At 37.6% G+C, this 26,896-nt stretch overlaps 1 protein-coding gene and 1 non-coding gene across 3 annotated transcripts; one reads left to right on the top strand and one right to left on the bottom strand.

Annotated features, from left to right (window-relative positions):
* Positions 1-5,263: 5,263 nt before the first annotated feature.
* CDK1 (cyclin dependent kinase 1) lies at positions 5,264-21,539 on the bottom strand. 2 transcript variants are annotated; one of them, XM_046026261.1, is made up of 8 exons: positions 21,431-21,539; positions 19,317-19,378; positions 13,282-13,438; positions 12,284-12,407; positions 9,682-9,852; positions 8,081-8,244; positions 7,813-7,954; positions 5,264-5,749 (listed from the first exon to the last, which is right to left on the bottom strand). In XM_046026261.1, exons 2-8 carry the CDS (start codon positions 19,351-19,353, stop codon positions 5,651-5,653), a joined length of 894 nt encoding a protein of 297 aa, XP_045882217.1. In that variant the 5' UTR covers positions 19,354-19,378; positions 21,431-21,539; the 3' UTR covers positions 5,264-5,650. The 2 variants fall into 2 exon arrangements, with proteins under 2 accessions (XP_045882217.1, XP_045882218.1); XM_046026262.1 differs by having other exon boundaries at positions 21,445-21,522.
* An 889-nt stretch (positions 21,540-22,428) lies between these two features.
* Positions 22,429-22,530, top strand: LOC123955869. Its single transcript, XR_006821412.1, has one exon. It is a non-coding gene; the product is annotated as a U6 spliceosomal RNA (small nuclear RNA).
* Positions 22,531-26,896: the final 4,366 nt, after the last annotated feature.

Below are 26,896 nucleotides of genomic sequence, written 5' to 3'. Positions count from 1 at the left end.
TACAGGGGTGCTTAAATTGAAGGTTCCTTTAAAATTATTCATCCAATTGTCTTGATATTGACAGCTGAATTAGTCAGGACTCTGAGGTTTAAACAACAGAAACCCAACTCAAACTAGATTAGATTGAGAACAAAACAAAGCCCACAATCCCTACACCGACAAAGGAATACTGAGTAGCTCATACAATTTTAAAGCAGCCTGGCAGAAACCAGGGCTTTAGGATCAGAACCAGGGACATCATGGTCCCAGGAATCTATTCATCACTTTGTCAGCTCAGACAGCTCCAGAGTTGGGGTGAAGATGGCTCAGGCTTCCAGTCATGTTCTCCCAGGTTAACAATACCAGCAGAAAGGGGGGCTTCATTCTCTCAAGGTTTCTATTGCAAAAGGGACGCTAATGGGTCTTGTTCAGGTCACTTGTCCACTCTTGGAACCATTACTGCAGCTGGGTTATGGTATACTGTAGCTGATCCAATCTGGGTCATCCTTATGAACCAGTAGAGAACCAGAATTAAGAACCCCAATAGGACCACATCCTATTTGTAGTGGAGTTCCCCTGATAGAAGGGAATATCGCTACCCAAAATGGGATAGGAAAATGGACTGAACTGAAAACTGTTATCTTACTCTGGTGTCCTTGGTCCTTTCAACCTTGAGATGGAGGTATCAGATAAATGTCAGGAGCTTTAGTGCTAATGAAGAGACCTGCAGGCCCCTCGTGTTGGTTTTGACAACACCGGGCTTGGTGCTTCTTGGCATCTGGGCTGCCTTGGCTTTAGTTATTTGCCTGCCTTCTTCAGCAATTTCTTCCTAAATTTTTGAAACCAGATACATGTTTTCTTTATGGATTTATCTTGGGGATTAATATGATGCCGTGCAAAGACCACAGCTAGAAGTCAAAAGCCCAGATCCTTCCTTGCTCTGGCATTACTAGCCCTGTAGTCTTTGGGAAGTTACTTCAGCAGGTTCTACATATCTTAAAGGACTTACAGGCAAACTTTAAGGACTGGAATGTTTAATGCTCGAGGTACTAGACCAAGAGGTGAGAGGATGAAAGAACAAGACATGGCTCTTGCCCCTCACTGGACTTACACTTCAGTGAAGGAGAAAGTAAAAGTGCTTTAAGAGGGAACAAGAAAAATTGCTAACTAAGCCTGCAAAGAAATTATCATGTACTAGGAATCTCATCTATACCCTCTCCCTCACCTAGTGTTGCTATCTAGTGGATTTAAGCACCAATTACTATAGCAGAAAAATACCACTGCTATTTTTCTGCCCAACTTTTTGTAATATACTGAAAAAAAGGACATTTAGGGCATCCTGACAAAAATGGACATGTCCTATATATGCAGAATGCCTAGCAAGCCTACCTCTTTCCCTGACAATGCTACAAAACGATTTCTATATTTATATAAATATATTACATATATTTACATAAATATGTTCTATGATCTCCACTGTACAAGTGAGGAAACTGACTCAGATACTGAGTAACTTATGCAAGGTCACAGAGAAATGGCAGAACTGGGAGCCAAACCCTAACCTCTCTGGTTCTAAAGCCTGGAATGTTCACATCACACCATTCACTTTTCTCAACAATGACAATGGAAGGTTTAGGTTCAAACACCAGTTTGACCTTTAAATGTATGCCTGACTTTGGGTCCATTTCTCCTCTGCACCTCCTGAATTTCCTTCTACAAACCCAACACGCTGGCCAAATAGCTGAGTTTCTCTTCAGTTCTCTGGAATTCTGAGAACTACTCATTAGTGATTCTCAGTCTGCGGTTCCTGGACCATCAGCGTCATCCCCTGAGAACTTACTGAGAAAGCATATTCATTGCCACAAAAAACCTACTGAAACCTGGGCATAGACCAGAAATCGGTTCTAACAAGCTCTCCAGGAGATCCTAATGCAAATTGCTAAAGCAGACCTTCAGCATTCTGAAGGAATGCTACCATCATGATACCCTTTCTCCTCAACAACCAGGTATATGACTCGCAATACATTCTTTCTGAACTCCTGTGGGATTTTTTTTAAAAAGATTTTTTATTCATTTGTCAGAGAGGGATCATGACCTGGGCTGAAGGCAGATGCCTACCTGACTGAGCCACCCAGGTGTCCCTGAAGGTTTTTTTTTTAAAGATTTTATTTATTTGAGAGAACACAAGTGGGGAGGAGTAGAGGGAGGGGGGGAGGCAGACTCGCTACTGAGCAAGGAGCCTGACCCGGAGCTCAAACCCAAAACCCTGAGATCATGACCTGAATCAAAGGCCAGATGCTTAATCGACTGAGTCATGCAGGTGCCCCTCTTCTGAAGTTTTTAAGATATCTTAAAAACTTGAAATTTACTCTTAAGGTGCAAGATTAAAGTATCTTCTTTTGTTTCCCAACACCTCATTAAACTTCACCAAATGAACTAAAATTACAATGCTTGCCAATACCATTACTACCCCACCTTTGCCTTCTCTTAGATGTTACTTTTTAAGTCGGAAATACCTCTCCCTCTTCAAGGTATTTTACTTTTTATCTCTCCATCCTTCCCTTTCCCTTTTATTTAATACTCTATTCATTTTGGCCCAAACCTATTTAAACAATGTCCACTATTCTCTTCACTCCACACATCTTCCTAGCTGTCTCTTGTTCCATCCACATGCTAATGTCTCCATGGTCCTATGGAGCCCTACTGACTCTAGTTTTAATGTGGCAGTTACTTAAGAGATGGGCCTGAGTCTGACCCTATTATAAAGTACAGTTTGCTAAAGGCACTGATGTAAAAAGTTAGTTCCATACAACAGAATTTCCCAGTTAAAAATTACTTTCTAATTAAAAATTATTTAAGCCTAATCAGTCCAAGTCCCCAAAAGACCTCTTATTGGGCCATTAACTCAACTCTAAAATACTATCATTTTTTTCCAAAACATTAAAATTTATATATGTCATGTCCCCAAGATTTTATTATACATTATGTATTAACCTCTGTATTAAATGCTTATATATTTAAACTTAAAAAATTAAAAAAAAAAAAACAACCTCCTGTAAAGACTAGGGACAATGCTAACATACGGCAATTGTCATAGTGCTATGCTCAAGTATATGAAAATCTTACACTGGTGACAAAATATATAGCCATCTCCCCTCACCAAACAGTACAGAGTGAAACAGAAATAGAACAAGTTAAAGATACTGCATGATGTGATGAAGTTTTAAGACAAATAAAACTAAATGTAGGTTCAAATTTGTTAAACTCAGCACCGACTGATAACTGGCATCAGAATTAGTTTGGGAAACTTCTAAAAAATAGTTTCCTGGACTACATTTCCCAGGTTCAACTTCAGGATTGTTCATGGTAAGACTAGAATCAGTCTCAGGTATTTCTAGTGTACAACAGATTTAAGAACTACTGGGGCGCCTGGATGGCTCAATGGGTTAAAGCCTCTGCCTTCGGCTCAGGTCATGATCCCAGGGTCCTGGGATCAAGCCCCGCATCGGGCTCTCTGCTCAGCAGGGAGCCCGCTTTCCTCTCTTCCTCTCTCTCTGCCTACTTGTGATCTCTCTCTCTGTCAAATAAATAAATAAAATCTTTAAAAAAAAAAAAAAAGAACTATTGGCCCAGAGACACACTCCATTTTAAAATTAATCAGAAGCACCATAGCAAAAGCCAATTAAAAAATATGCATGAGGGGCGCCTGAGTGGCTCAGTTGGTTGAGCGACTGCCTTCGGCTCAGGTCATGATCCTGGAGTCCCCGGATCTAGTCCCACATCGGGCTCCCTGCTCGGCGCAAGCAGGGAGTCTGCTTCTCCTGCTGACCTCTCTTCTCTCATGCTCACTCTCTAATAAATAAATAAAATCTTAAAAAAAAAAAAATGCATGAGATGAAGGAAGACCCAGTTCAGTAGCTTTCCACCCAGCCACGGAAGTTGACGTGAACTCTTTCACCGGATTCCACAAGTAAGTAGGACTCTCATTGTAGCAGTCGATCACGCTGTTCTACCATCTCATTTCCCTGGTCCACAAAGTAGATTCTAATTGATGGCTTACTGACTTTTCAAACTATTAGGCTCCATGGAGCAGAGCAATCACAGTGAGGCTGCATGCTGCTTCTACCAAATCCACAAAGCCCCAAACATTTGTAATCTTCATGTATCTATACATTACTGAAAGCCGAAGTACAAAGAAATAATTGTAGGAGATACAATGAGTTTCTGGTCTACATTGGGGAAGGTCATGATTAATACTGGTTCTGAACCACTATAGGATTGCAATCCACAATTTGAAAAACAGAGCCAGTTCAACATTTCACTTTGTAGGTAAGAAAACTCTAGTCTGTAGGTATGGCATTTCACCATCTCAATTAAATCTTTTGTGTGACCTTTCATTTACCAAATTCCCACCATGATATCTTAACTCTTTACAATGTGACCCCAAACAACTTCCATTTCTAGGTTCTGCATTCTCTTACTGCAAGCTGGCTTCTACCAAAGGACCTAGAACAAGGCCACCAAACCTCTCATCTTACAAATCCCATTGCCAAAGAAAATAACCCACAATTTCTCTTGCAGAGTGCAAAAACTCCAAGACAATATAGATTAGGTAGATCACACATTACATATGCAACCAATCGGGAAGAAAAACAGATGGTTATGGTTAGATGACAGACAGATGTACACTAAAAAAGATAAAACTTCTTATAGACATTTCTCTTGGTTATAACGATTTAAATTAGGCTCTTTATAGATAGGAATCACAACAAGCAGCATTATTAATTTAACAATTCCTAAAGCTAGTGATTTTAGCTAAATACTTGTATATTAGAACCTTCTAAGGCTATTAAAAGGCAAAATTATGTCAAAATTTGCAAATAGATTTGAAGTCAGATTTGAAAGCCAAGATGAGCAACTCCTTTTTCTGGTTATTACCTCTGACCAAGGCATAAGAATTCACTTAGACAAATAGCTTTCATAACCTACCTAAAAATAGGCTAGTTCATAAATTTTCTAAACTGCTCTTCCCTGCTGTGAGCAGCCCTTGATCTCTGACTATAAAACTTAGCAAACTCTGGCTTGCTCTAATGTTAGTTTTATAAGTTACTGAAAACCTCTATAAATTTAGCATCATTTCTCAAATCCAGATAGTTTTCTCATTCTGAATGCTTCAACATTTAGGTCACAAATTGAAATACCAGCAGAAAAAAACTCATCTTTAGGCAGGTTGAACAGTTACCAACTGGCAAGAAACTGACAAAATTCAACATTCAGAGCATTAGAACACTTCAAAGCTTTATGAACTTTGAACTTAGCACACTTTCCTAAATTTTAGTGGTTCCAACTACAGGAAAGCCAGACTCTAACGTTTGAGATGATTTAAACTAACTCAAAATTTTTGCAATTCCTGACATCAATACTAGATTTATAGTTTTATTATGGTAACAAATAGTTGTTACAGTGAGATCTATAAACATATACAGAATTATTATATTTAAATTCATATAGAACAATATTTACATTTTTAAGTTACACTTTTGAAATCAGAAGATGAAGTACAGCTTAAGTTTACAACAAAGAAAAGAAAAATACACAAAACAAAAACAGACAAAGTTAACAGTAAAAATATAACTATCTGTTCTTGATACGTGGAAACTCTGTCAGAAAGCTACATCTTCTTAATCTGATTGTCCAAATCATTAAAATAAGGATGATTCAGTGCCATTTTGCCAGAAATTCGTTTGGCAGGATCATAGACTAACATTTTCTGGGTGGGGGGGGGGCGGGAGGGGGAGATAAAAAGAAAAAAAAGGTTTTTATTTATTTAAGAAATGAACCATAAAAAAATTTCCATAAAGCATTAATTTTTCTACCAATAAGCCATAGCTAATAATGTTAATAAAAAACTTCTAAATGAACACTTCCATCAGTTCAATACCAAACCACAAAAATGCCTCATCCTCCATACTTCACCCTCTAGCTCTAAAATAACCTATTCCTTAAATTATGGATATCTCAATAACCTTTTTGCTACAAATTATGCTCTAAGACACAAACATTCAGATGTAGCTTTAAAACCAGGGCATAAATTTAAGAAAGATATCTAGTTAATTATATTTACTTTGAGAATTAAATGGCCATCTGAGTTATTTACAACATTCTTGAAATGGCGGCAATTAACTATAGTGGTTTCTAATATAGCTTCCAGCAAGTTCCAAACAAAAACAAAACCAGAGCACAATGTGTTATAAAGATAGTTAAAATGAGTCAGTAAATGAATTACAGTCAGACAATCTAGTATTAAAGTTTTAATTTACACATCACCAGAAAGACTGTATAATGTTTAATATTGATCTTAAATTTTATCTTAAACATTAATCTTAAAGAAAACCAAATCAATAAGCAGACTAGATATACTTTTAGTATCTAGTAACCCCTTGAGCTCTTATCATATATCAAGCACTATATTAAGTGGTTGGCACATCCGATGTTACTTAATCCTCACAACAAATGCTAAGTACTGGTCCCATTTTACAATGAGGACACTGAGGCTCAGAGGTTAAGTAACTTGCCCAAGTTCTTACAACTAAGGAGTTTAAATTTGAAATCAAGTCTGAGGATTTACAGCAGTGGTTCTCATCTGGGTGAGACTTTGCCTACCAGGGGACATTTGATAGTGTCTGGGTTGTCACAACTGAGAGGAATATGATCCTGTACCTATGGGGCAGAGGACTGGGATGCTGTTAAATGTCTTGCAATGTACAGGACAGGCCCTAGTATCAAAACATGATCCAGTCCAAGAGGTCAATACTAGCTAGACTAAGGAACCATGATTTACAGTGTTTGATTTTTGTTTCATTGACTGAAGTGAAAGTCTTTGTGTTCAAGAATTATAGACGTTAAACAAGACAGACTGGGCCCAGGATACAGAAGACTTTCTAAGTCAAATCAACAACACTAATATATAACATATCTCAATGACAGATAAAGGACTTTGGACTTCAAGTATTTGGAAATCTGAGTTGAATTTGATGGAATAATGATTTATAAATTCTGAAAGGAGCCCAAAACCAATTAGAAGGTTTACAGGATAATAGAGCAATATATTCTTTTGTTCAGTAACCTACCCAAACCTTTTCTTTTGAAATTACATTAGCTGAGATTCAAAAAAATTAAGTCTGTCTAAAAGCTTAATATTTAAATACTGTTCTAAAACAATTTTCTTAAAGCAGGCCTACCTAGGACAATTTATATTCTATCCTAATAGATTTTTTTTTTATCTTGCTTTTAAAGAAAACAACTGTTAGTTGGGAATGGCAATGTAGTAAAGGGGAAAGATTTTTAAGAACTATGTTATTCCTTCTCCTATCTTTCTGATGTACAAATGAGGCACAAAGCGAGAAATTATAGTTCATGCAGTAAAAGGCTTTAATAACTAAAAATATCAAGCAATAAGGAAAACACGTATGTCTCAGATAAACTAAAAAGTAGTAAACACAGAGACAAAAAGTTAGAAAGGTAGGCTACTATGAACCAGCTACTTAAAAACAATGAAGTCGTATTAACCCTGCCTTTTCCTTCACAGAGCATCTATAACTACCACAGATTTAAAAAAAAAAAATCAAACAACAACTAATGCTAAAACCTCCTCTGAAAACCACTCATATTTCTTGGTATCTAAAACAGAGCTAGTAATACAATAAATATAACAGGCATAACAGTTATGTGCCTAGCTCAATATATGTTGGTGTTCTATCTCCCAGGTAAAGGAAATGAATTGAGTACATTCAGAATCAAAGAGGTTGAAGTCAGTATAAAGAGTCTCCTTACCGAGAGCAGATCCAAGCCATTTTCATCCAAGTTTTTAACATGGGATGCCAGACTTCCTGGTTTCCACTTGGGAAATGTATTCTTATAGTCCTGTAAAGATTCCACTTCTGGCCACACTTCATTATTGGGAGTACCCAAAGCTCTAAAAGGGTAGAGCAAAACAAAAAATTATTAGTTTAAGCATAACTATAATCTTAATATTACATACATGCTGCCTTCTTTATTATTTCACTTGAAATTTTAAAAGTTCTTAAAAAGATAAAAATACCTGAAAATTCTGAAGAGTTGATCGATTTCTGAATCCCCATGGAAAAGTGGTTTTTTGGTTGCTAATTCTGCAAATATGGTGCCTATACTCCAAATGTCAACCGGAGTCGAGTAGCGAGCTGACCCCAGCAATACTTCTGGAGATCTGTACCAGAGTGTTACCACCTATTACAAAGCAAATTTTTACACTGAATAAATGTAGTGCATATTTATGCATAAATGTGCTTAAATACAAACATATTTCAGTAGCACTGTCCTTTAGAAGGTCCCATGGTTGCCTCTGAGAGTATTGTTTGAAAGTCAACTAACAATACACAAAATAATAAATGGAAGATAAATATTTCATTTGTAAGTTCTAGTTATGAGGGGGTTAAGGAAAAAACAAAACAAACATCAGATAAAAGCATACAAGCTCTTTTCTTGCTTTTCAAGTCATTAAAATGCAAGAATCAAAATAGTCATGACAACAATCACTTTAAAAAAAAAGCCACTGAAAAGAGATTTGGTCATGACACTGTACAATGCATGTACATATACTGCTCACATGCTAAGAACATGAGTAAATCAGGGGCGCCTGGGTGGCTCAGTGGGTTAAAGCCTCTGCCTTCGGCTCAGGTCATGATTCCTGGGATCGAGCCCCACATCGGGATCTCTGCTCAGCAGGGAGCCTGCTTCCCTTCCTCTCTCTCTCTCTGCCTGCCTCTCTGCCTACTTGTGATCTGTCTCTCAAATAATAAATAAAATCTTTAAAAAAAAAAAAGAACATGAGTAAATCAAATAACAGTTTATTAGTGGTCTAGGGCTGATCTACTATTTTAGTATCTATAAATTATCACGATGGTAAAAATACCATCTCTAAGTTAATGAGATCAGCCAATGGGAACCAAATAATTTTTACTTTTTTATACAGCTATGGGAAAAATGATGAAAAGAAGCCAGTACATCTGACCAAATGAACAATGTTGTTAAGTTCTCATCTGGAGATAGTCTTTGCGCCCAGGGATAGACAATGCCAAAGAAAACCATCATCCAGAAGTCCTTTACTATAGAAGTCAACCCTCCCTTTTCCCTCTGAAAGTAACCAATGAAATGCCAAGTTATCTGTAGAACATGGACAAAACTTGATTATATTTAGTAGTTTCTAAATATATCTGAAACAGTAACCCATAAGCAACAAAACCTCTCTTTTACAAATTTTATTGTGTACCAGAGAGGATCCGATCAGGAGACAGAAACCACATGGTGATTTGCTTGGGGAAAGTTTACTAAGAAGGATTATTAAATAATAGAGGGTTAGGAAAAGAGAATAATAAGGAATAACTCTTAGAACTGTAGCAAGGAAAACCCCTTACTTCTGTAGTCCCTCTCCTGCCCCTTCTACTGCCATCACACCTACTGGCAAAAAAAAAATATTTAAAGGTTCCAGTTAGATTTTCACATAGCATGCAATGAAGAGTGAGTTTGGAACTGAGAGGCATTAAATTCATGCTAGCAGGACAGAAGTCTTTCTTACTGGGTGTTTCTTGACTTAATGAACAAATACAGAAAACAAACCAGTAATCACACATATTCAAAAACATCAAAACACACTAGTCTACATACCTCATGTGTGTATACTCTAATAGGTATTCCAAAAGCTCTGGCAAGGCCAAAATCAGCCAGTTTAATTGTTCCTTTGTCATCAATCAATAGATTTTGAGGTTTTAAGTCTCTGTGCAGAACTCTTCTGGAGTGGCAAAACACAATCCCTTGTAGGATTTGGTACAAATAACTCTGGAAGAAGGAAATAAGTCAGAAACTTAACAGTCCCACACAATGATTTACTAATTAATCTTGATGAATTTGTTTCTAAGATATAAGAAATTATAATGCAGGGAAATAATTTAACTGCCACAAAAACTTTCAGGCATTTGAGACTAACAAGCAGTATTTGGGGGTGGGAAGCCCACTGATATACAGTATCATGTTGGTATACCTGAGACAAAGATATTTTTCTTATAGATACATCCATATCCATATGAACTCTTAGTCTTCTATTATTTTTTTGTCCCCAATTCTGAAGTCCTAAGTTCTGTACAGTTTTTATTTTATTTTAAAGATTTTACTTACTTGAGAGAGAGAAAGTAAGAGACAGAGTACAAGTGGAGGGGTGAGGGGCAGACGGAGAGGGAGAAGCAGACTCCCCACCGAGCAGGCAGCTGGACACAGGGCTCAATCCCAGGACCCTGAGATCTTGATCTGAGCCACAGGCAGATGCTTAACCGACTGAGCCACCCAGCCAGCCCAGAGAGTTTTTTAAACTTTTGTCTATGTACTTATAGTAACTTTTTATTTTTAATAAGGCTGGTTCATTTCTATTTCTTATTACTACATATTAATTTCTTCTTTGGAAACATTGGTTACAGATTCTAAAAGAAATGACAAATATGATATTATGATTATATATTTAAATAAAGGCAATTATCATAACATGCAACTTAGTAGTTCAGAGAAAAATATCATACAAGACAGGTGTTGCCAAGACAATGTTATTGTCATTTGAAGCAACATGGGTATTATAGAAATATAAGGTATACATAGTATTGACTTATAAAGTTCAAAATTATAAAATAATACATAAAATCAACTGTTAGAACAACAAAACAAAAAAGACTATGTGGTAACTGGGGCATCTGGCTGGCCCAGTCAGAACAGGTGCGACTCTTGATCTTGAGGTTTGAGCCCCACATTGGATGTACAGATTATTTAAATAATACTATTTTTAAAAAGAATTATGTATAGGCTTATAAATAGCCAAAAATGAAAACTTATTAGATGAGATACAAAATGATAATATGCTTTATTCACATCAGGGACTGAAAAATATTTATAAGATTGCTAGAAGTAGGCGTTAAAAAAAATAACTATCACACGCCATGATGAGTAAACTGCTGCTACTGTTTGGAAGGCAACTGGCATTATCAAGATTTTAAATGTAAATAAACATCTTCAGCCCACTGATTAAAATCATAAGAATTTATTCTAGGGCACCTAGCTGGCTCTTGGTTGCACTTCAGGTCAAGATCTCAGGGTTGTGAGACTGAGCCCCAACTCCAGCTCTGAGTACAGCACAGAGTCTGCTTGTCCCTTTCCCTCTGCTCTTCCCCACCACTCTCATGCACTCACTGATTGGTACTCTCGCTCTTAAATAAATAAAATCCAAAAAAAAAAAAAAAAGAATTTATTCTATAAGGATTCACTGGGGCATGGTTCATGAGAGCACAAATCACCGAGCTGGAAAACAACTTCAATGTCTATCAGTATGGAATTGGTTTAAATAATTAGATCGGGACGCCTGGGTGACTCAGTTCGTTAAGCATCTGCCTCTGGCTCAGGGCTCAGGTCATGATCTCAGGATCCTGGGATTGAGCCAGACCTTGGGGTCCCTGCTCGGATAGGAGTCTGTTTCTCCCTCTCCCTCTCCCCACTGCTCGTGCTCACTCTCAAAGAAATAAATAAAATATTTTAAATAAATAAATAATTAGATCAAGTATTTAGACAGGCAAACCTATATGTGGAAGGTCTCACAGAAAAAGGGTTTTACAACAGTGTGTTTATATACACAAAGCTGACATACAAATATGTATAAGACTACTAAAAAACTAATAACGGCTACCTAACCCCAAGGACTGGCTCAGTACTGGTAGAGTTAAAGGAAAGACACATCTACTTTATATAGACTTCTTTGCTTTTAAAAAAATTATACATTTATCATTTAACTGAAATATAATGTCAATAATAAATTAAACATTCAAAACCAGAGTAAAATAAAACCACTTCCTGTCATTACCTTACCAAGCTTTTGTTACATTGTTTTACACATATCTGACTGCCAAATAAAGACCAAAATATCCTAGTTTCCAACAATGGAATACATACTTAATGGTTTTATATTATCCCAGGCACTACTTTTCACTTTATAACTAGAAGCACTATCTAATAATAAAAGGGGTAGCTTTAATCTATAGACTATGGGAGAAAAATAAAATATTCTTTTCCTCCTCATTCTATTAACATTTTTTCTAAGTATATTCCCCAAAATACAGAACTTCTATGTAGTAGACTCTTAACATTTAGTGGATACATGCTAATACAATTAAGTAAGATAAGTACTAATGTATCTAGTAAGTGGATAAATACTAACAAAATTAAATAAGCTTCTTACCTTAACAAGTGAAGAATCCATGAACTGACCAGGAGGGATGGAATCTAAGTATTTCTTAAGATCCATGGAAAGGAATTCAAAAATGAGATATAACCTGGAATCCTGCATAAGCACATCTTGGAGACTAGAGAATAAAATACTCATGTGAAAAAAAAAATCTACCACTTCTGACCTCTCATAAAATAAAACTTCCATAAATTCAAAAATGGCGATCATAAAAAGTGGGACTATAAGAAATTTTCTGCAATAAAAAATACATTCTGTTTTGGGAAAGAAAAGATGGTAGCTTCCCTAGTAGTGAAAACCTCAGTACTAAAATAGAATTTGAGAAAGGAAATTCAGGGCAGCAAATGAAAATTAAGTCATATTATGCTGAAGGTGCTAACAAACCACTTATATTTCAAAAGAACATTTCTTAAGAAAAAAAAAAGACATTTAGAACATTTCTATGTTGACTACTTGTTGCATAGATCTTGTCTTTTCAGTGGAGTAAATTATAGAAATAAATATTAAAATTTACTAGGAACCCTTAAAAGCTGCTATCTCCAGTCCCAGAAAAATGCAATTAAATCCTAACTTGGACTATTAGAAAACAAACCCCTCAAACACCAGTCCAAATACTTACAGAAAGAAAAATAATTTTTTTCTTTTTCATCTGACCTAGCTACCCAACTGTGATTAAGCGGTCTTTAAGGACCGGAGCTCAGATTGGTGTAGGAGATAAAGGTCTGTGAAAAAGGATTTCCTTTTCTCCCTTGGCCAGTTTACCTTGATTATCCAGCCCCCAATACTAATCTCTTATTACTAAGCTCCTCTAACTCTGTTCCTGATTTAAGCCTATTCTTCCTATGCCTGGCCCTCCAACTTCACAAAAATAATAGAGTTCTATTCCGCTCAGCAAAGTTAGACCAGATATTAAGCAAATGTAAAAATTTCCTCATTGAAATTCACATTTGAAATAGTATGCGGAAAATGGTTTAAATTCAGATATACCATACCTGACTATATTTGGATGACGAAGTTCTTTTAATAGAGAAATTTCCCGAATTGCAGTACTAGGAACCCCTTCCTCTTCACTTTCTAGTCTGATTTTCTTCATGGCTACCACTTGACCTGTAGTTTTGTGTCTACCCTTATACACAACTCCATAGGTACCTGAAATAGACAAAGTAAATGTCTACTATATGACACCCTCAACAAACTAAGATTTCAAAAAAGTACTGAATCCCATGAAGTGTCACATGATAGAAATGTCTACTGTGACCAGATAGGAAGTGTCTTACTCAAAATTATACCCTCATCACTTCCAAAAAGAAGTTGAGGGTAACTACAACCTATGATGTCTATAGAAAAAAAATGCATATAGTTGTCACAATTTTCCATACATTTAAACTACCAGTAATTTCCCAGCACATTTTAGAGAAGAAAATGATGGATCCTTTGCCAGTTGGAATTTATCTCCTTTCAAATACCCAACCCAACAATAAAGCAGGTATAAAATAAAGGGTGAAGATAATTTGGGCTGAAGAATTATTAATAGGAGCCACTGTGACACTTTCAGAAAACTGTACAGAGTGCTTTATGCATTTCAAATAGTCAATCCTCATCTAGAAAAACATGGGGCTAAAATATTTTACTAACTACCTCGTAAATCTATTAAAGTTCAAAATATCTACTATATAGTATAAAAGTCTCACACCCATTTGGAAGTTAACAAGAACATGGATTCTGATATAGAAGCTTCAGATAATGAGCAATAATGTCAACAGAAGGGATCTTGGGCAGGAGGAGGGTGGATACAGAGAACAGAAGGAGCAATATTAAGGGAGATGAACTAGTTAGTTTAACAAGAAACTGGACACCTGGCTGGCTTAGTTGGTTACGGTCTGCCTGAGACTCAGAGGTCATGATCCCAGGATCCCAGGACCCTGGGAGCAAGCCCCCCATAGGGCTCCTTGATCAGCAGGGAGCCTGCTTTTCCTTCTGCCTGCCACTCCCCCTGCTTGTATGCTTGCTCGTGTCCCCCATCTCTAGACAAATAAATAAGTTTTAAATTTTAAAAAAAATTCATAAACAGGACACACTTAGTCCCCAGATAGGTGCTCTTTTAACTGTGGTTGGGAGGGTGCCTGGATGGCTCAGTAGGCAGAGCATGACCTTGATCTCAGGGTAGTGAGGTTAATTAAGCCCCATGTTGGGTGTGGAGCCTACTTAAAAAATAAATAAAATCTTAATTAAACAAATACATAAAATTTTTAAATTCAGGTAGGAAAATATAGGAATATCAAACTTGAACCTCTTGACTCTACATAAAATTTTGAATAACCTGCTATTTTTCTGTAACAATGGTTTAACTTTAGAAGTGATTAGAGTGCATTTTTCTAAGGAGACCTATTCTAAAGCTTTTATTAGTTTCTCCAAAGGTAGCAGTATTTCAAAAAAGGCTAAGAACTACTATCAAATTATGTCCTGGCTTAATAAGAATATTAAGGATGGTTCGGTGATATTAAATAAACTTTGTTCTAAGTTTGTTTTCAACAGAAATTCTATACAATTGTGTCTTCCTAAATACTGGTATCGTTTTAAAGACATAATTGACCTAAGAGCCATTTAACATTATTTTGATTAAATTTGGGTTAAATATGACTTTTGGATAACCAAAGTTATTCCAGATTTTTTAAAAACCCTGATTTTATTGATCTTCACAACCATCCTTAAAAATAACCTCTGTTCAATTAAAATCTGTCCATTTTTCAGATATAAATTATACTTGCTATACACAAAAGTAGGGGCACCTGGGTGGCTCAGTGGGTTAAAGCCTCTGCCTTCGGCTCAGGTCATGATCCCAGGGTTCTGGGATCAAGCCCCACATTGGGCTCTCTGCTCAGCGGGAAGCCTGCTTCTTCCTCACTCTCTCTGCCAGCCTCTCTGCCTACTTGTGATCTCTGTCAAATAAATAAATAAAGTCTTAAAAAAAACAAACAAACACAAAAGTAGGTAAGTCAGTAGCACAATTACTGGGCACACTGTTAAAGCAAACTCAAGATTCATCAATTGCATAATGTAGTCTAATCAGCTAACTAATTTTTTCCCCTACTATTCCTCTCTCTCCTTCAAGTGTATAATCTCATCTGGGCCTAAAATTTACTCATAACAATAAACTAACTTATATCTAACACTTAGTATTTAATCAATTTTAGACATCACAAGTGCTCTGTCTCTTTTCTGACTTTTCGAACCATTATCACTCATAACTACTAGGATGGAGCTCTAGTTAAACAAAGCAGAATGATTCTATTGGTTAAGCACTAAAAATTATTTATGAAATGCATAGTATATACTCTGAAATAAACTATACATTATTCTTTTTTAAAGATTTTATTTATTTGACAGAAAGCACAAGCAGGGAGAGCAGCAGGCATAGGGAGAGGGAAAAGCAGGGTCCCCAACTGAGCAGGCAGCCTGATGCAGGACTCTATGCCAGGACCCTGGGATCATGACCTGAGCCAAAGGCAGATGTTTAACCAACTGAGCCACCCAAATGTCCTGAACTATACTTTATTAAGTTTAAAAAATAATAATGTTGGGCGCCTGGGTGGCTCAGTGGTTTAAACCGCTGCCTTCAGCTCAGGTCATGATCTCAGGGTCCTGGGATCGAGTCCCACATCGGGCTCTCTGCTCAGCGGAGAGCCTGCTTCCCTTCCTCTCTCTCTGCCTGCCTCTCTTGTGATTTCTCTCTGTCAAATAAATAAATAAAATAAAATCTTTAAAAAAAATAATAATAATAATAATGTTAGTTATGGTCAGGTTCTGGAGACTCTGAATGTTAAGCACAAAAACTTAAACCAAATGTTTATTGAGTGAATAAAGGCCAAGTTAGGTCCTCCATCATAGATATAGGTACTCTCTATGATCGAAAAAGACGTTTTCTTATGACAGAATGTAACACTCAGATATTTGTAATTTCGAAGAAACCGGAGAACACCTTTGTAATAACTGAAACAAGAAAAGTCTAGATGTATTTAAGAAATGAATCAGGTTGTCAAAAAACTCAAGTATCAAGGTAGAAAAGTCAGGAGGACTATTCTAAATTAGAAAAAGATTAAGGAGATACTAGTCACCAAATGCAATGCATGACATTGGCTAGTTCTCAAGAAGATACATGCAGAAGTATTTAGAAGTAAAGCACAGGGGCGCCTGGGTGGCTCAGTGGATTAAGCCGCTGCCTTCGGCTCAGGTCATGATCTCGGGGTCCTGGGATCGAGCCCCGCATCGGGCTCTCTGCTCCGCGGGGAGCCTGCTTCCTCCTCTCTCTCTCTCTGCCTTCCTCTCTGCCTACTTGTGATCTCTCTCTCTGTCAAATAAATAAATAAATAAATCTTTAAAAAAAAAAAAAAAATAGAAGTAAAGCACATCTCTACAACTTACTTTACATGGGTCAAAAGAAAAACAAAATGTTAAAAACACACACACACAGATAATAAAGCAAATGTGACATAATTAACATCTTAGTAAAAGGTATTATAGGTTCATTGAATTTATCTTTCAACTTCCCTGTTTCGAAATAATCCAAATAAAGTTGAGGGAAAGAAATTTAACTTTTCAAATTGGTACTTTAATGCTAGAATTTGACCAGGTATCTGGCAAACCAAAAGAAAATACTGTGTGAAAGGCCTTAAATATTCATACAATTTATTTTTTCAAAAACGATGTCTACCACAAAATTCAAAACCAAGCACTGGAGTAGTCAAGACAATACAAGCCAGAAAAAGAAACATAACGTTACCATCAAACATTTGAATATCTCCAGTGGTGCTAGACACTACTGCCAAGCCCTGTTCAAACACTTATGAATAAGACAAAATCCCAAACTTCAGAAAGCTTACATACTGTGTAGTAAAGAAAAAGGATATAAGGATAACAAAAAGTGAACTACAAAATGCACTTGGACTAGAACAATGAGATGAAAGTGAAGGCAGCAGAGTGGTTAACAAGGTGAAAGAATGCCCAATGCCAAAAGCCCAAGGATCAACATATAGGGAATATGAAAGAAAATCATGTAGTAGAACAGGAGTCTTTTAACTCCAGGAAATAAGACCACATTTGAAATTATACTCTTCACTGATTGATTTCAATTAGAGTACTTTTCTCAAGAGTCAAATCTGTAGTCTCCTGCATGTTTGGAGTTCCAGAGTTTTAAAGAAAACCACATTGAGGGCGCCTGGGTGGCTCAGTTGGCTAAGCGACTGCCTTTGGCTCAGGTCATGATCCTGGAGTCCCAGAATTAAGTTCCAGCATCAGCCTCCCAGCTCCACGGGGAGTCTGCTTCTCCCTCTGACCTTCTCCCCTTTCATGCTCTCTCCCACTCTCTCTCAAATGGATAAATAAAATCTTAAAAAAAAAAAAAAAAAGTCACTATAGTGGAATGATTAAAGTAAATGTTAAAAAAAAAAGAGAGAGAGAGAAACACATTTACACTGTAAGAATAACTTTTTATTCCAAACTAAAAATCAGCACTCATTTAATTCTCTGGGGATTAAGAAAAACCTCAATGCAGAAGACAGTAGATTTGTTAATCAAACTTATTTTCAACTCAGAAACAAAATTAGCTTAGTTGAGCGGGTTTAATAGAGTATTTTTTTTTTTTTAAGATTTTATTTATTTATTTGACGGAGAGAGAGATCACAAGCAGGCAGAGAGGCAGGCAGAGAGAGAGGAGGAAGCAGGCTCCCTGTGGAGCAGAGAGCCTGATGCGGGGCTCAATCCCAGGACCCTGAGATCATGACCTGAGCCGAAGGCAGCGGCTTAATCCACTGAGCCACCCAGGCGCCCCAATAGAGTATTTTTTGAAAAAAAAAAAAAAAATCATATATTTGTAAGTTAAGAAAAAGAATAGATCCCTAAACCAACCACCACCTAAACTTATCATTACTATCTTACTAAATTCTTTCCAGTACTCCACCCCTGGATTTTTAGTAGTATTCCTTATACAAGCATGGTTTTGGAACACACTAAAAATATACTAGTCAGAAACGCCCCTCAAACAGAACCTACATAAATTGGACTCTAATAGCAAATTACTTTGTACAAGTTGTACCATTTGTTCCTAGAGTGTACAATATAAATACCAACTCTTATATAGAAACTTAGATATTCTGTTGGGGAAAAAAAAGGCAAAGGGATATTTTTACTCTTCCACTTATGCCATATAAACATTTAAAAACTTTAAGTACTACAGAAAGGAAATGAATGATCATATACAAGAGTTACTGGTTTTAGATTTGCTTAAACATGTACACATGACAGGTCATTTAAATCTAGGGAAACTTAATAGAAAATTTATTTAAATTGGTTTAATAATTTAATAATAAATAAATAATAAAAATAAAATAATAATTTAATAATTTAAACTTTCAAAGTTTAGGTAAAAATAATGCTTTTAAAAATAATCGTATGAGACTAAAAATACACTATTTTTTAAAAGATTTTATTTATTTATGTGAGAGAGAGAATGAGAGAGAGAGAGAGAATGAGCATGAGAGGGGAGAAGGTCAGAGGGAGAAGCAGAGTCCCTGCTGAGCAGGGAGCCCAATGCAGGACTCAGTCCTGAGACTCCAGGATCATGACCTGAGCTGAAGACAGTGGCTTAACCAACTGAGCCACCCAGGGACCCTAAAAGTACACTAGTAAACTTAACATAATTCTACTGCCCTAACCTCTCCCCACCAACACACATACAAGATATCAATAGTCTTCTCAAAATACAAATACTGTTAAGTGTTTAGTATTTTTTAAAATGTAAGATTATTAGGGGGATGGAGAGGGATGGCAGTGAATCATATCAGAATAATTTCAATTTTCTTAAAATCTGAACATTTTTGTTACCATATAAAGAACATATAATTAAATGCGTATTAGCACAGGATACCTTAAAGATTGGATTTTAATAAATATTTACATGTTTTCATGTCCCAGATTTATAGCATTACTAAATTATTTTTTAAAAATTTTTTTTATTATTAAAACCACTCACCTTCTCCAATTTTCTCTATTTTGGTATAATCTTCCATAGTTAATCAGCAGATTTGGTAGATCCTAAAATGAGAGGAAAAGCTGATTTGATCTCATGCCACTAACTCAAAAGATGGTTTTAAGTTTTTAATGAGATACAATACGTAAAGCATTTTCCAGTGTCTAGTGCAGTATTAATTTTCCCTAAGTATTAGTTATGTTAAAACAACATTTACAAAGGAAAGAACTTCTGCAATAAGATTTTTCTACCTTTCTTAGCTCTTAAAACACTGGATTTGTATATCTTAGCCAGTGTTAACATTTAGCTTCTTCCAATCAAATTAACTCTCAACTTCAGCTATCAATTCATCTCTCCTTCCCAACAAAACCCATAAGTATGTTTTATGTAATACTTCTAAGGAGCACCAGTGTGTGTCAGTTATACCCAAACATTTCCACAAATAATATTATTCGACTGAATTTGTACTTTATGATTTCTTTTTGAAAATTCAAAAGGAAAAATTTTAAAGACACAGAATGGAGAGCTAATGTAGACACACTGCTCAACCATTAGCAAGATTGCTCAAATGTCAGCTGAAATGCTGACAATGAGACATTTCAAGACTTCCTCAGCTGAGAAGTGTGCCAATGAAACGTATCTTCAGAAGCCCAAGCATAATTACCTTGATTTTCTGACACACTCTTCACTGATAAGATCATATATAAAGATCACTCTGAGTAACTGACACTTAGTTCATTCATCTTCACAATCATTCCATAAGTAGAGACAAATCTTTTTAAATGAACAAAATTGCACTACGCTGGCTATACGTGCCAATCTTTAATATTTTTTTAATTTTACAAAATGGAAACAATTAGAATAATCGATTTAATATCGATTTTTCCCTACAATATCCAGATTTAATATGCCCAAAGAATACAATTGTTGAGCTCTACAATATCCAGATTCTACAATATCCATATTTTTTTAATATCCAGATTTAATATGCCCAAACAATAAAATTGTTGAGCTCTACAATATCCAGATTTTTACAGTATCTATAATATTTACAATATCCAGATTCTACAATATCCATTTAATATGCCCAAAGAACAGTAAAATTGAGCTCTAAAATATCCAGATTTTTACAATATCCAGATTATTTACAATATTCAGATTCTACAATATCCAGATTTAATATGTCTAATATGTTGAGCTCGCTTTTAACAATAACTTAATTTCCAAGCTGGGTTTCATTACCCTCTCTCCATTTTCCTGTTCTAACAATTCGAAATAAAGGATGCAGCTTTAAAATGTCTTTTGAATGCCTTCTGGGGCTCTGTACTACTAGCAGCAGGATGTAAAACACCAAGAGCTTCATCTCCTATCCAGAGACCTCCAGGCTTTAAAGGAAGCAAGACGTGCACCTTGGTAACCCCAGTATTAAACAAAAATATCTCTCGGCATTTCTTAGTTTACTACATTGGGCCAGTTGCACAATGTATAACAGCTACCAAGCGCAAAGTAAAAACAAACAAATCCAGATTCCCTCTGGTTTTATCCTTGGCCAAGTGTTCTTAAAAGCTCTGGGAACACAAGGGCCTTGGGCACGGAGGGAAGCCCGAGAAGGCCCACAAGTTGGTTCATCCGATCGGTGTCCCGGGACGACCTGGCTTTGGGAACCGGCGCGGGTACCTGCCCCAGGTGCGCTCTGGCTTTCCGCCGCCGAGGAGGCTAGAGCAAGGCGCATGCGGGACAGGCCGGAGCCTCAGGGCCTAGGACGGAGCCTGGCAATCCGCGTCGTCGAACCAATGCAAGGGTTTTCCTCAGCTAAGTCAGTGGTCTCTTCGCCAGATCTGCCGACCGCAACCCCAGACAGCAACTCCGAGGCCAGGGCAGCCCCTGCCCTCCCCACAGTACGCCCGCCGGATCTGGGCTCCCGCGAGCCTTCCTGGAAAGGCTGGCCCCGGGGCCCGAGTGAAGGCGCGGCCTAACCTCCAGAGGCCCGGCCTGGCCCCGCGCAGACCCCTGCTGCCCAACCCGGCCTCCTAACACCACCCGGTTCCTCAATACTTCTTCTCCGGGGCCTCCGAGCCGGCCCCGCCGAGCAGACGCCCCGTAGGCATGACCCTGACCTCAGCAACTCTACCCGGCTTATTATCCCGCGACGAAAGCGGCGGCGGCTACCACGTCGGCGTCGCTCTGGCCTCAACTTCCAAGAGCCAGCTTTGAAGCTAAGTGCGAGTTGTTTCAAACTCACCGCGCTAAAGGACCCGGGACCCACCAATCAGATAGCCCGTAGACTTTCAAAGGAGCCAATCGGAGCCCAGCGACGCTTGGGGCTGGGCTTCCCCGGTAGCTAAAGCGCGAAAGAGAGAGGAAACGGCGGCTAGAGAAAAAGCAGGAGGGCGGGCGCCAACTGAGTCTGAGCGCAGGCGCTTTCTTTCATCGCAGGACAGTGTCGTCCTACTGTTTCTGCTCTTCGGAAATCTACTGTTCCCCTAGGTCGGGATTTTTCCCCCTGCCAGTATTGGCACAATTAAAACGTACTGCACTCAATATCTCATCACAACAGTAACACTACATTGACATTCAACTTCCATTACTTTCACTTCTAATACTTAAAACTACTGTATATTTATGTTTTTCTAAGTGGGTGATTTTCCAGCTCTGCCAAAGGAACGCATTTCACAAGTACACACACACATATTTTTACATTACTTTTTAAGTTTTTTAATGTTTTATTTATTTGAAATTCTATTTATTTAAAAATTAAAAACAAAATTTTACATTTTTTAGCTTTAAGTCACTTTCACATCAGAATTTTAGTTGTTTTTTAAAACACAAAAAATCTCAGTTCCATGAGAGGAAGAAAAAGAAATCTAAATTATACTTTAAATAATACAGTATCAAAAACTCTCTCTCTCTCTCATTGCCTCCACCATAATCTTAAGAGAGATGTCTGTTCTTGAACATCATTCTTTAAGTCTCTAAGAAAATAAGAGCGAAATAGAAGTGGTGGTAAGAAGAGTCCTCTAATAAGGGCTGCTCTTTTCACTATCCTTAATGGGATGTAGGACAAAGACTGGTTACTATGAACTCTGCAAAATACATATTAGAAGACCCAGATTAGGTGCTCGCTTGGGCAGCACAATTGATAAAATTGGAATGATACAGAGATTAGCCTGGTCCTTATGCAAGGATGACATAAATTGGTGAAACGTTCCACATTTAAATAAAAAAATGACCCAGATTAGGATAAAGAATGGAGCTGGTATATCACAGGTATTTAAGTGTTTAGTACCTTCTTACACAGTGAGTAGCATCTGTCATCTGGCACTATTTGCGGTACAAACACATGGCCTTAACAATTTTATGCTCCTGGGTGAACAGAGAATATTTGGGATTCACATTGGAGGTAGGGGGTTCTGAAGTCTCTAATTGGACCTAAGGACTTTAAAAACTTACTTTTAAAACCCCAGTTCATATTTTATTTTATTGTTTTTTAAAGATTTTATTTATTTATTTGACAGAGAGAGATCACAAGTAGGCAGAGAGGCAGGGGAGACAGAGGGAGAAGCAGGCTCCCTGCCAAGCAGAGAGCCGGACGTGGGGCTCCATCCCAGGACCATGAGACCATGATCTGCAATGGTTTAACCCACTGAGCCACCCAGGTGCCCCCATAGTTCACTTTCCATTTTAAAGGAAAACTGACTGCTCCAAAGAAGTGCTCTAGGGAAGAAGACTGTTCTCTGCCAGCTCAGGGTACTGATTTTAATGAGTACATATATATCTCTCTGCGAGGCATTCATTTTATAGCATCTAAAAACAGCTGGTAAATCATTATACCCATTTTACATTCAACATAAAGAAGACAACAAACTTCCACAGCTGTGATGCTAGATTTTTCAATTTATCTCAATTGTTTTTAAACTTGCAGGGGTTTTTGTAAATTCATGCTATCATCTTCCCAAATACAGTTTATTAATTCTTTGGGCCAACTTGAATTTAGTGTCTCTCAAGTACTTTAGAGACACAAAATTAATCAGATACAATTCTGATCTGTAGGTGATGGGGGCAGGAGAACACAGGATACTTAGAATTTTATTCTGACATTTACACTGTAACTTATGCTGTAAAGTGAAATGAGAACATAGAGGGGCAAATTACTAATTCGAACAAACACTGGTGAAAGATTGTGGGGTGTGGTTTCCAAACAGAGGAAATTCCATGAGGTAAGCATTTAAAGTCTGCCCAAGACATTCAGGGTGCCGCCATTGTAGGGTGTGGGGCATCTGCAGGTGTGCTGCCATTGTGGGGAGCAGGGTGTCCCCCAGTGTTAAGCAATGAAGAGAGTTTGGATCGAGAATCTTCAAGAGTCCTGAATAGTCCTAAGGGGTTTGCACAGGAGAGGTGTAGAACTATTTTAAAACTATTCTCTAAGTGCTATGAAAAAAACAACAGAGGACGAGAGGATGGAAAGGCATGTGCTACAAAAAATGTTATATTTATATTTTGGTAAGCTCCATTTAGGAAAAAAAGAGCAGGTGTCACTGCAAATAAGTTTGCTTCATTATATAGCCTTCACTATGGGATTAGTGCTCTTATTAGAAGAAAATCTAGAGAACAGGGTCACTCTCTCTTCCTTGTGAGGACACAGCAGGAAGGTGCCATGTATAAACTTGAAGCCTCACCAGACCTCACCAAGTGGGCTCCTTGGTCTCAGACTTCCAGCTTCCAGAACTGTGAGGAAATACATTTCTGATGTATAAGTCACCCATTTTATGCTATTTTGTTATGACAGCCCAAGCAGACTAAAACAAGTATTTTTTCAGATAAAAAGGTTAAGAAACACTTGTCTGTAAACACATAAAAGAGTGTAGAAAGAAATGCTACAAATAATAGTGTGCCTGGAGGAAGAGTGCCTGGGGCACAGAGGTGGGGAGGGAGACTGTTGTATCCTTTGAAGTGTGAACTATGTGAATATATTACCTAGCGTAAAAATGGATGGATGGATGGATGAGGCCAAAGCCTCTTTTTTGCTACTGGATAAAATTCTTGGAAGTTGCTTCAAAATTTACTCAAAAGGAGAAGACCGATCTCCCTTTACATAATTCAGAAAGTAAAGTGGTTGAAAAAAGCAAGACATCAAGTTCCAAGATCTTTTCATCACAGCTGAAAACATGGAACTATCTCGGCTGTTCCTGAGTTAGGCATTTTTGAATTATAAAAGTAATGGTTTTGGTTTTTTTTTGTAAAATGTTCAAACAATTCCATAATAAAAGTTTGTCATATATAATCTCTAAGCTCCCGTCCTCATTCCTCCAACTAAAGAGACAGAAAGAGAAATCACGGTAAGCTTTTGGCATCCATACTTTAAATCCACATGTGTCAACTTATCTCAGTCTTTCACTGGAAATTTGAGACCTGGGGATGGGGTAGAGAGGAGAAATTCATTCATCAACCAATGAGGATCAAAGACAACAGGTGAACAGATATGTGTCTTCCCGTATAGGTGCGGAGCAAATGCTTACAGTGCGGTAAGTAAGGCTGCTCTGTGCAGAACATTCTGGTTACTAGTAGTTGGAGTGTGGTCGAGGGCAGAGCAGTCAGGCAAGGCTTCACAGCAGAGGCAGGTTCTAAACTGAGTCTCGAGGAATGAAGAGTTTGCCAAGCAGACACATGCATGAGGAGAGATTTCTAGTCCACTGAGAAGAAATAATAAGGCATCTTTGATGAACTGAAATTAATTCAGTATTCCTGGAACATAAATGGAGTTTGGGGGGGCGGGGCTAGAGAAAGGATCAGAGAAATGATGTTATGCCGAAAGGCAATATCCCTGCCTGAGAAGGCCTTTCAGGGTCCCCCCAAAAGATTTGGATGAAGGGTGGAATTGGAAAAAAAAAAAAGTGAATAGTGGGTGACATAGTTAGATGAGGGATTAGGAGGGAAAAGTCAGCTGAAGTGGAGGTCTGAGGAGGGACAATGAGGTAGCATCAGAGTCGGGAGACCAGAGGAGGGCTCTGCTTCTATCCCAACAGAAGCCGAACTGGGGGAGTGGTAGTCAGTTTGCAGAGGAGGAAATCATGATGAGCTCGAACTATAAGGTCTAAGGCGTGGATTTGGTATGTGACTAAGGGAGAGTCATCAGGGATGACTAGGATATATGTTTGACAGTGGATGGATGCCACTACATTTCTGGAGAGAAATTGAGGGATACTTATGGTTGGAGGGGGAGTGTGGGTCAGGGGGGAAAGTGTTGATTTGGTCATGTTGATTGTGAGGTGCCAATATAATATCCATGTGTCCTCAGATGGACAAAGGCAGATGTAGGATCCATGAGGCCTGAAGTATCTATCATTTGGGGGCTGTTTTAAAGAAAAAGGATGCTGTTTTTGGTGTGATAGGGAATATATTTTGAGAATAAGAAATTGTAAAATTACAAAATTTTAGTTGAAAAGTAACATAAAGTCACAAAATTCATAGAAAATTATATTTTTATTAATTGTCTGACATATCTTTATAATGCTTTTTGTCCTACATTTGTGGGGAGCAACAACTTTTGGAATCCATATTCTAAACGCTTATTCATCCTTCCAACTGGCAAATTTTTTATCTTTGTCTCGTTATATGAAACACAATTTTGTGCTATTTACTATGAAGAGAAAAAAGATAACTCAGTCGTCCCTTTAACATGGTTAATTCGAATATGCTTTTTATGATTAATTATTTTTTAAAAGTTTTTATGACTTCTTACCCTCTTATTGATAACATTATGTAGATTATTTAGACTTTCTATCAAATTTGAGAAAATATTTATCAAGTTTTTTTCACATATGAGCTGTTTTTATGACTGCTCTAAGCTTATGTCCTACAAACACAGGTATTATGTTAAATTTTGTTTGCATGATTCTAAAGATTCCAGATTCCAAAAATTGTCTGATGCATTCTGTTGTTCGTGTGTGCTAATAAGTGCATTCCTGACACAAGAGAAGTTCAGTTTGGATGAGGTAATGATAAGAATTTTACACATCTGCTAATTGGAAGAATTTCCCACAGGTTAGCTTCTCCTCTATTACCCACTTACTTCCAGTTCAGATAAGATCTCAGACCCTACACCTTCATTTTCACATGCCAGGAGCATTCACAGAATGGGTAGAAGGAATATTTCCAGAAGCTGTTGCTATATTAGGACTGCTGGTAATGACTTGGAAGCGTTGGAGATGAATAACTAGATACCGCTAATCCTCAACTAAATGTATCCTCAGCTCAACTTCCCCTGAGCTGAATCCCCACAATGTTCTGGTCCCGCCAGTACCACTGGGCGGATGGGGAAGTTCGACTAGTGGGGAGTTGAACTGGAAAGAAATAACCACCTTAAAGACCTGTGGCTCACCTACCTTAGTGTCGGCATTTTATCAAAAACCTGTGATTATGGGAACACCCCTCTCAGAGGCCAGGAAGGGGCCTATGCTAAGGCAGGATCTTGACACTTCAGCTTCGTGAGATTCACGGTGTTAAATTGTCTAAGTGTTAGTGTCTAAGTGTTAAACTGTAAAAGATTTTAAACATAATCGGGGCCAGGAGAAGTAAGTAGGGCT

This window comes from Meles meles, chromosome 13 (assembly GCF_922984935.1).
Source record: "Meles meles chromosome 13, mMelMel3.1 paternal haplotype, whole genome shotgun sequence".
Taxonomy (NCBI): Eukaryota; Metazoa; Chordata; class Mammalia; order Carnivora; family Mustelidae; genus Meles; species Meles meles.
This window is presented reverse-complemented; position numbering and strand designations above follow the sequence as displayed.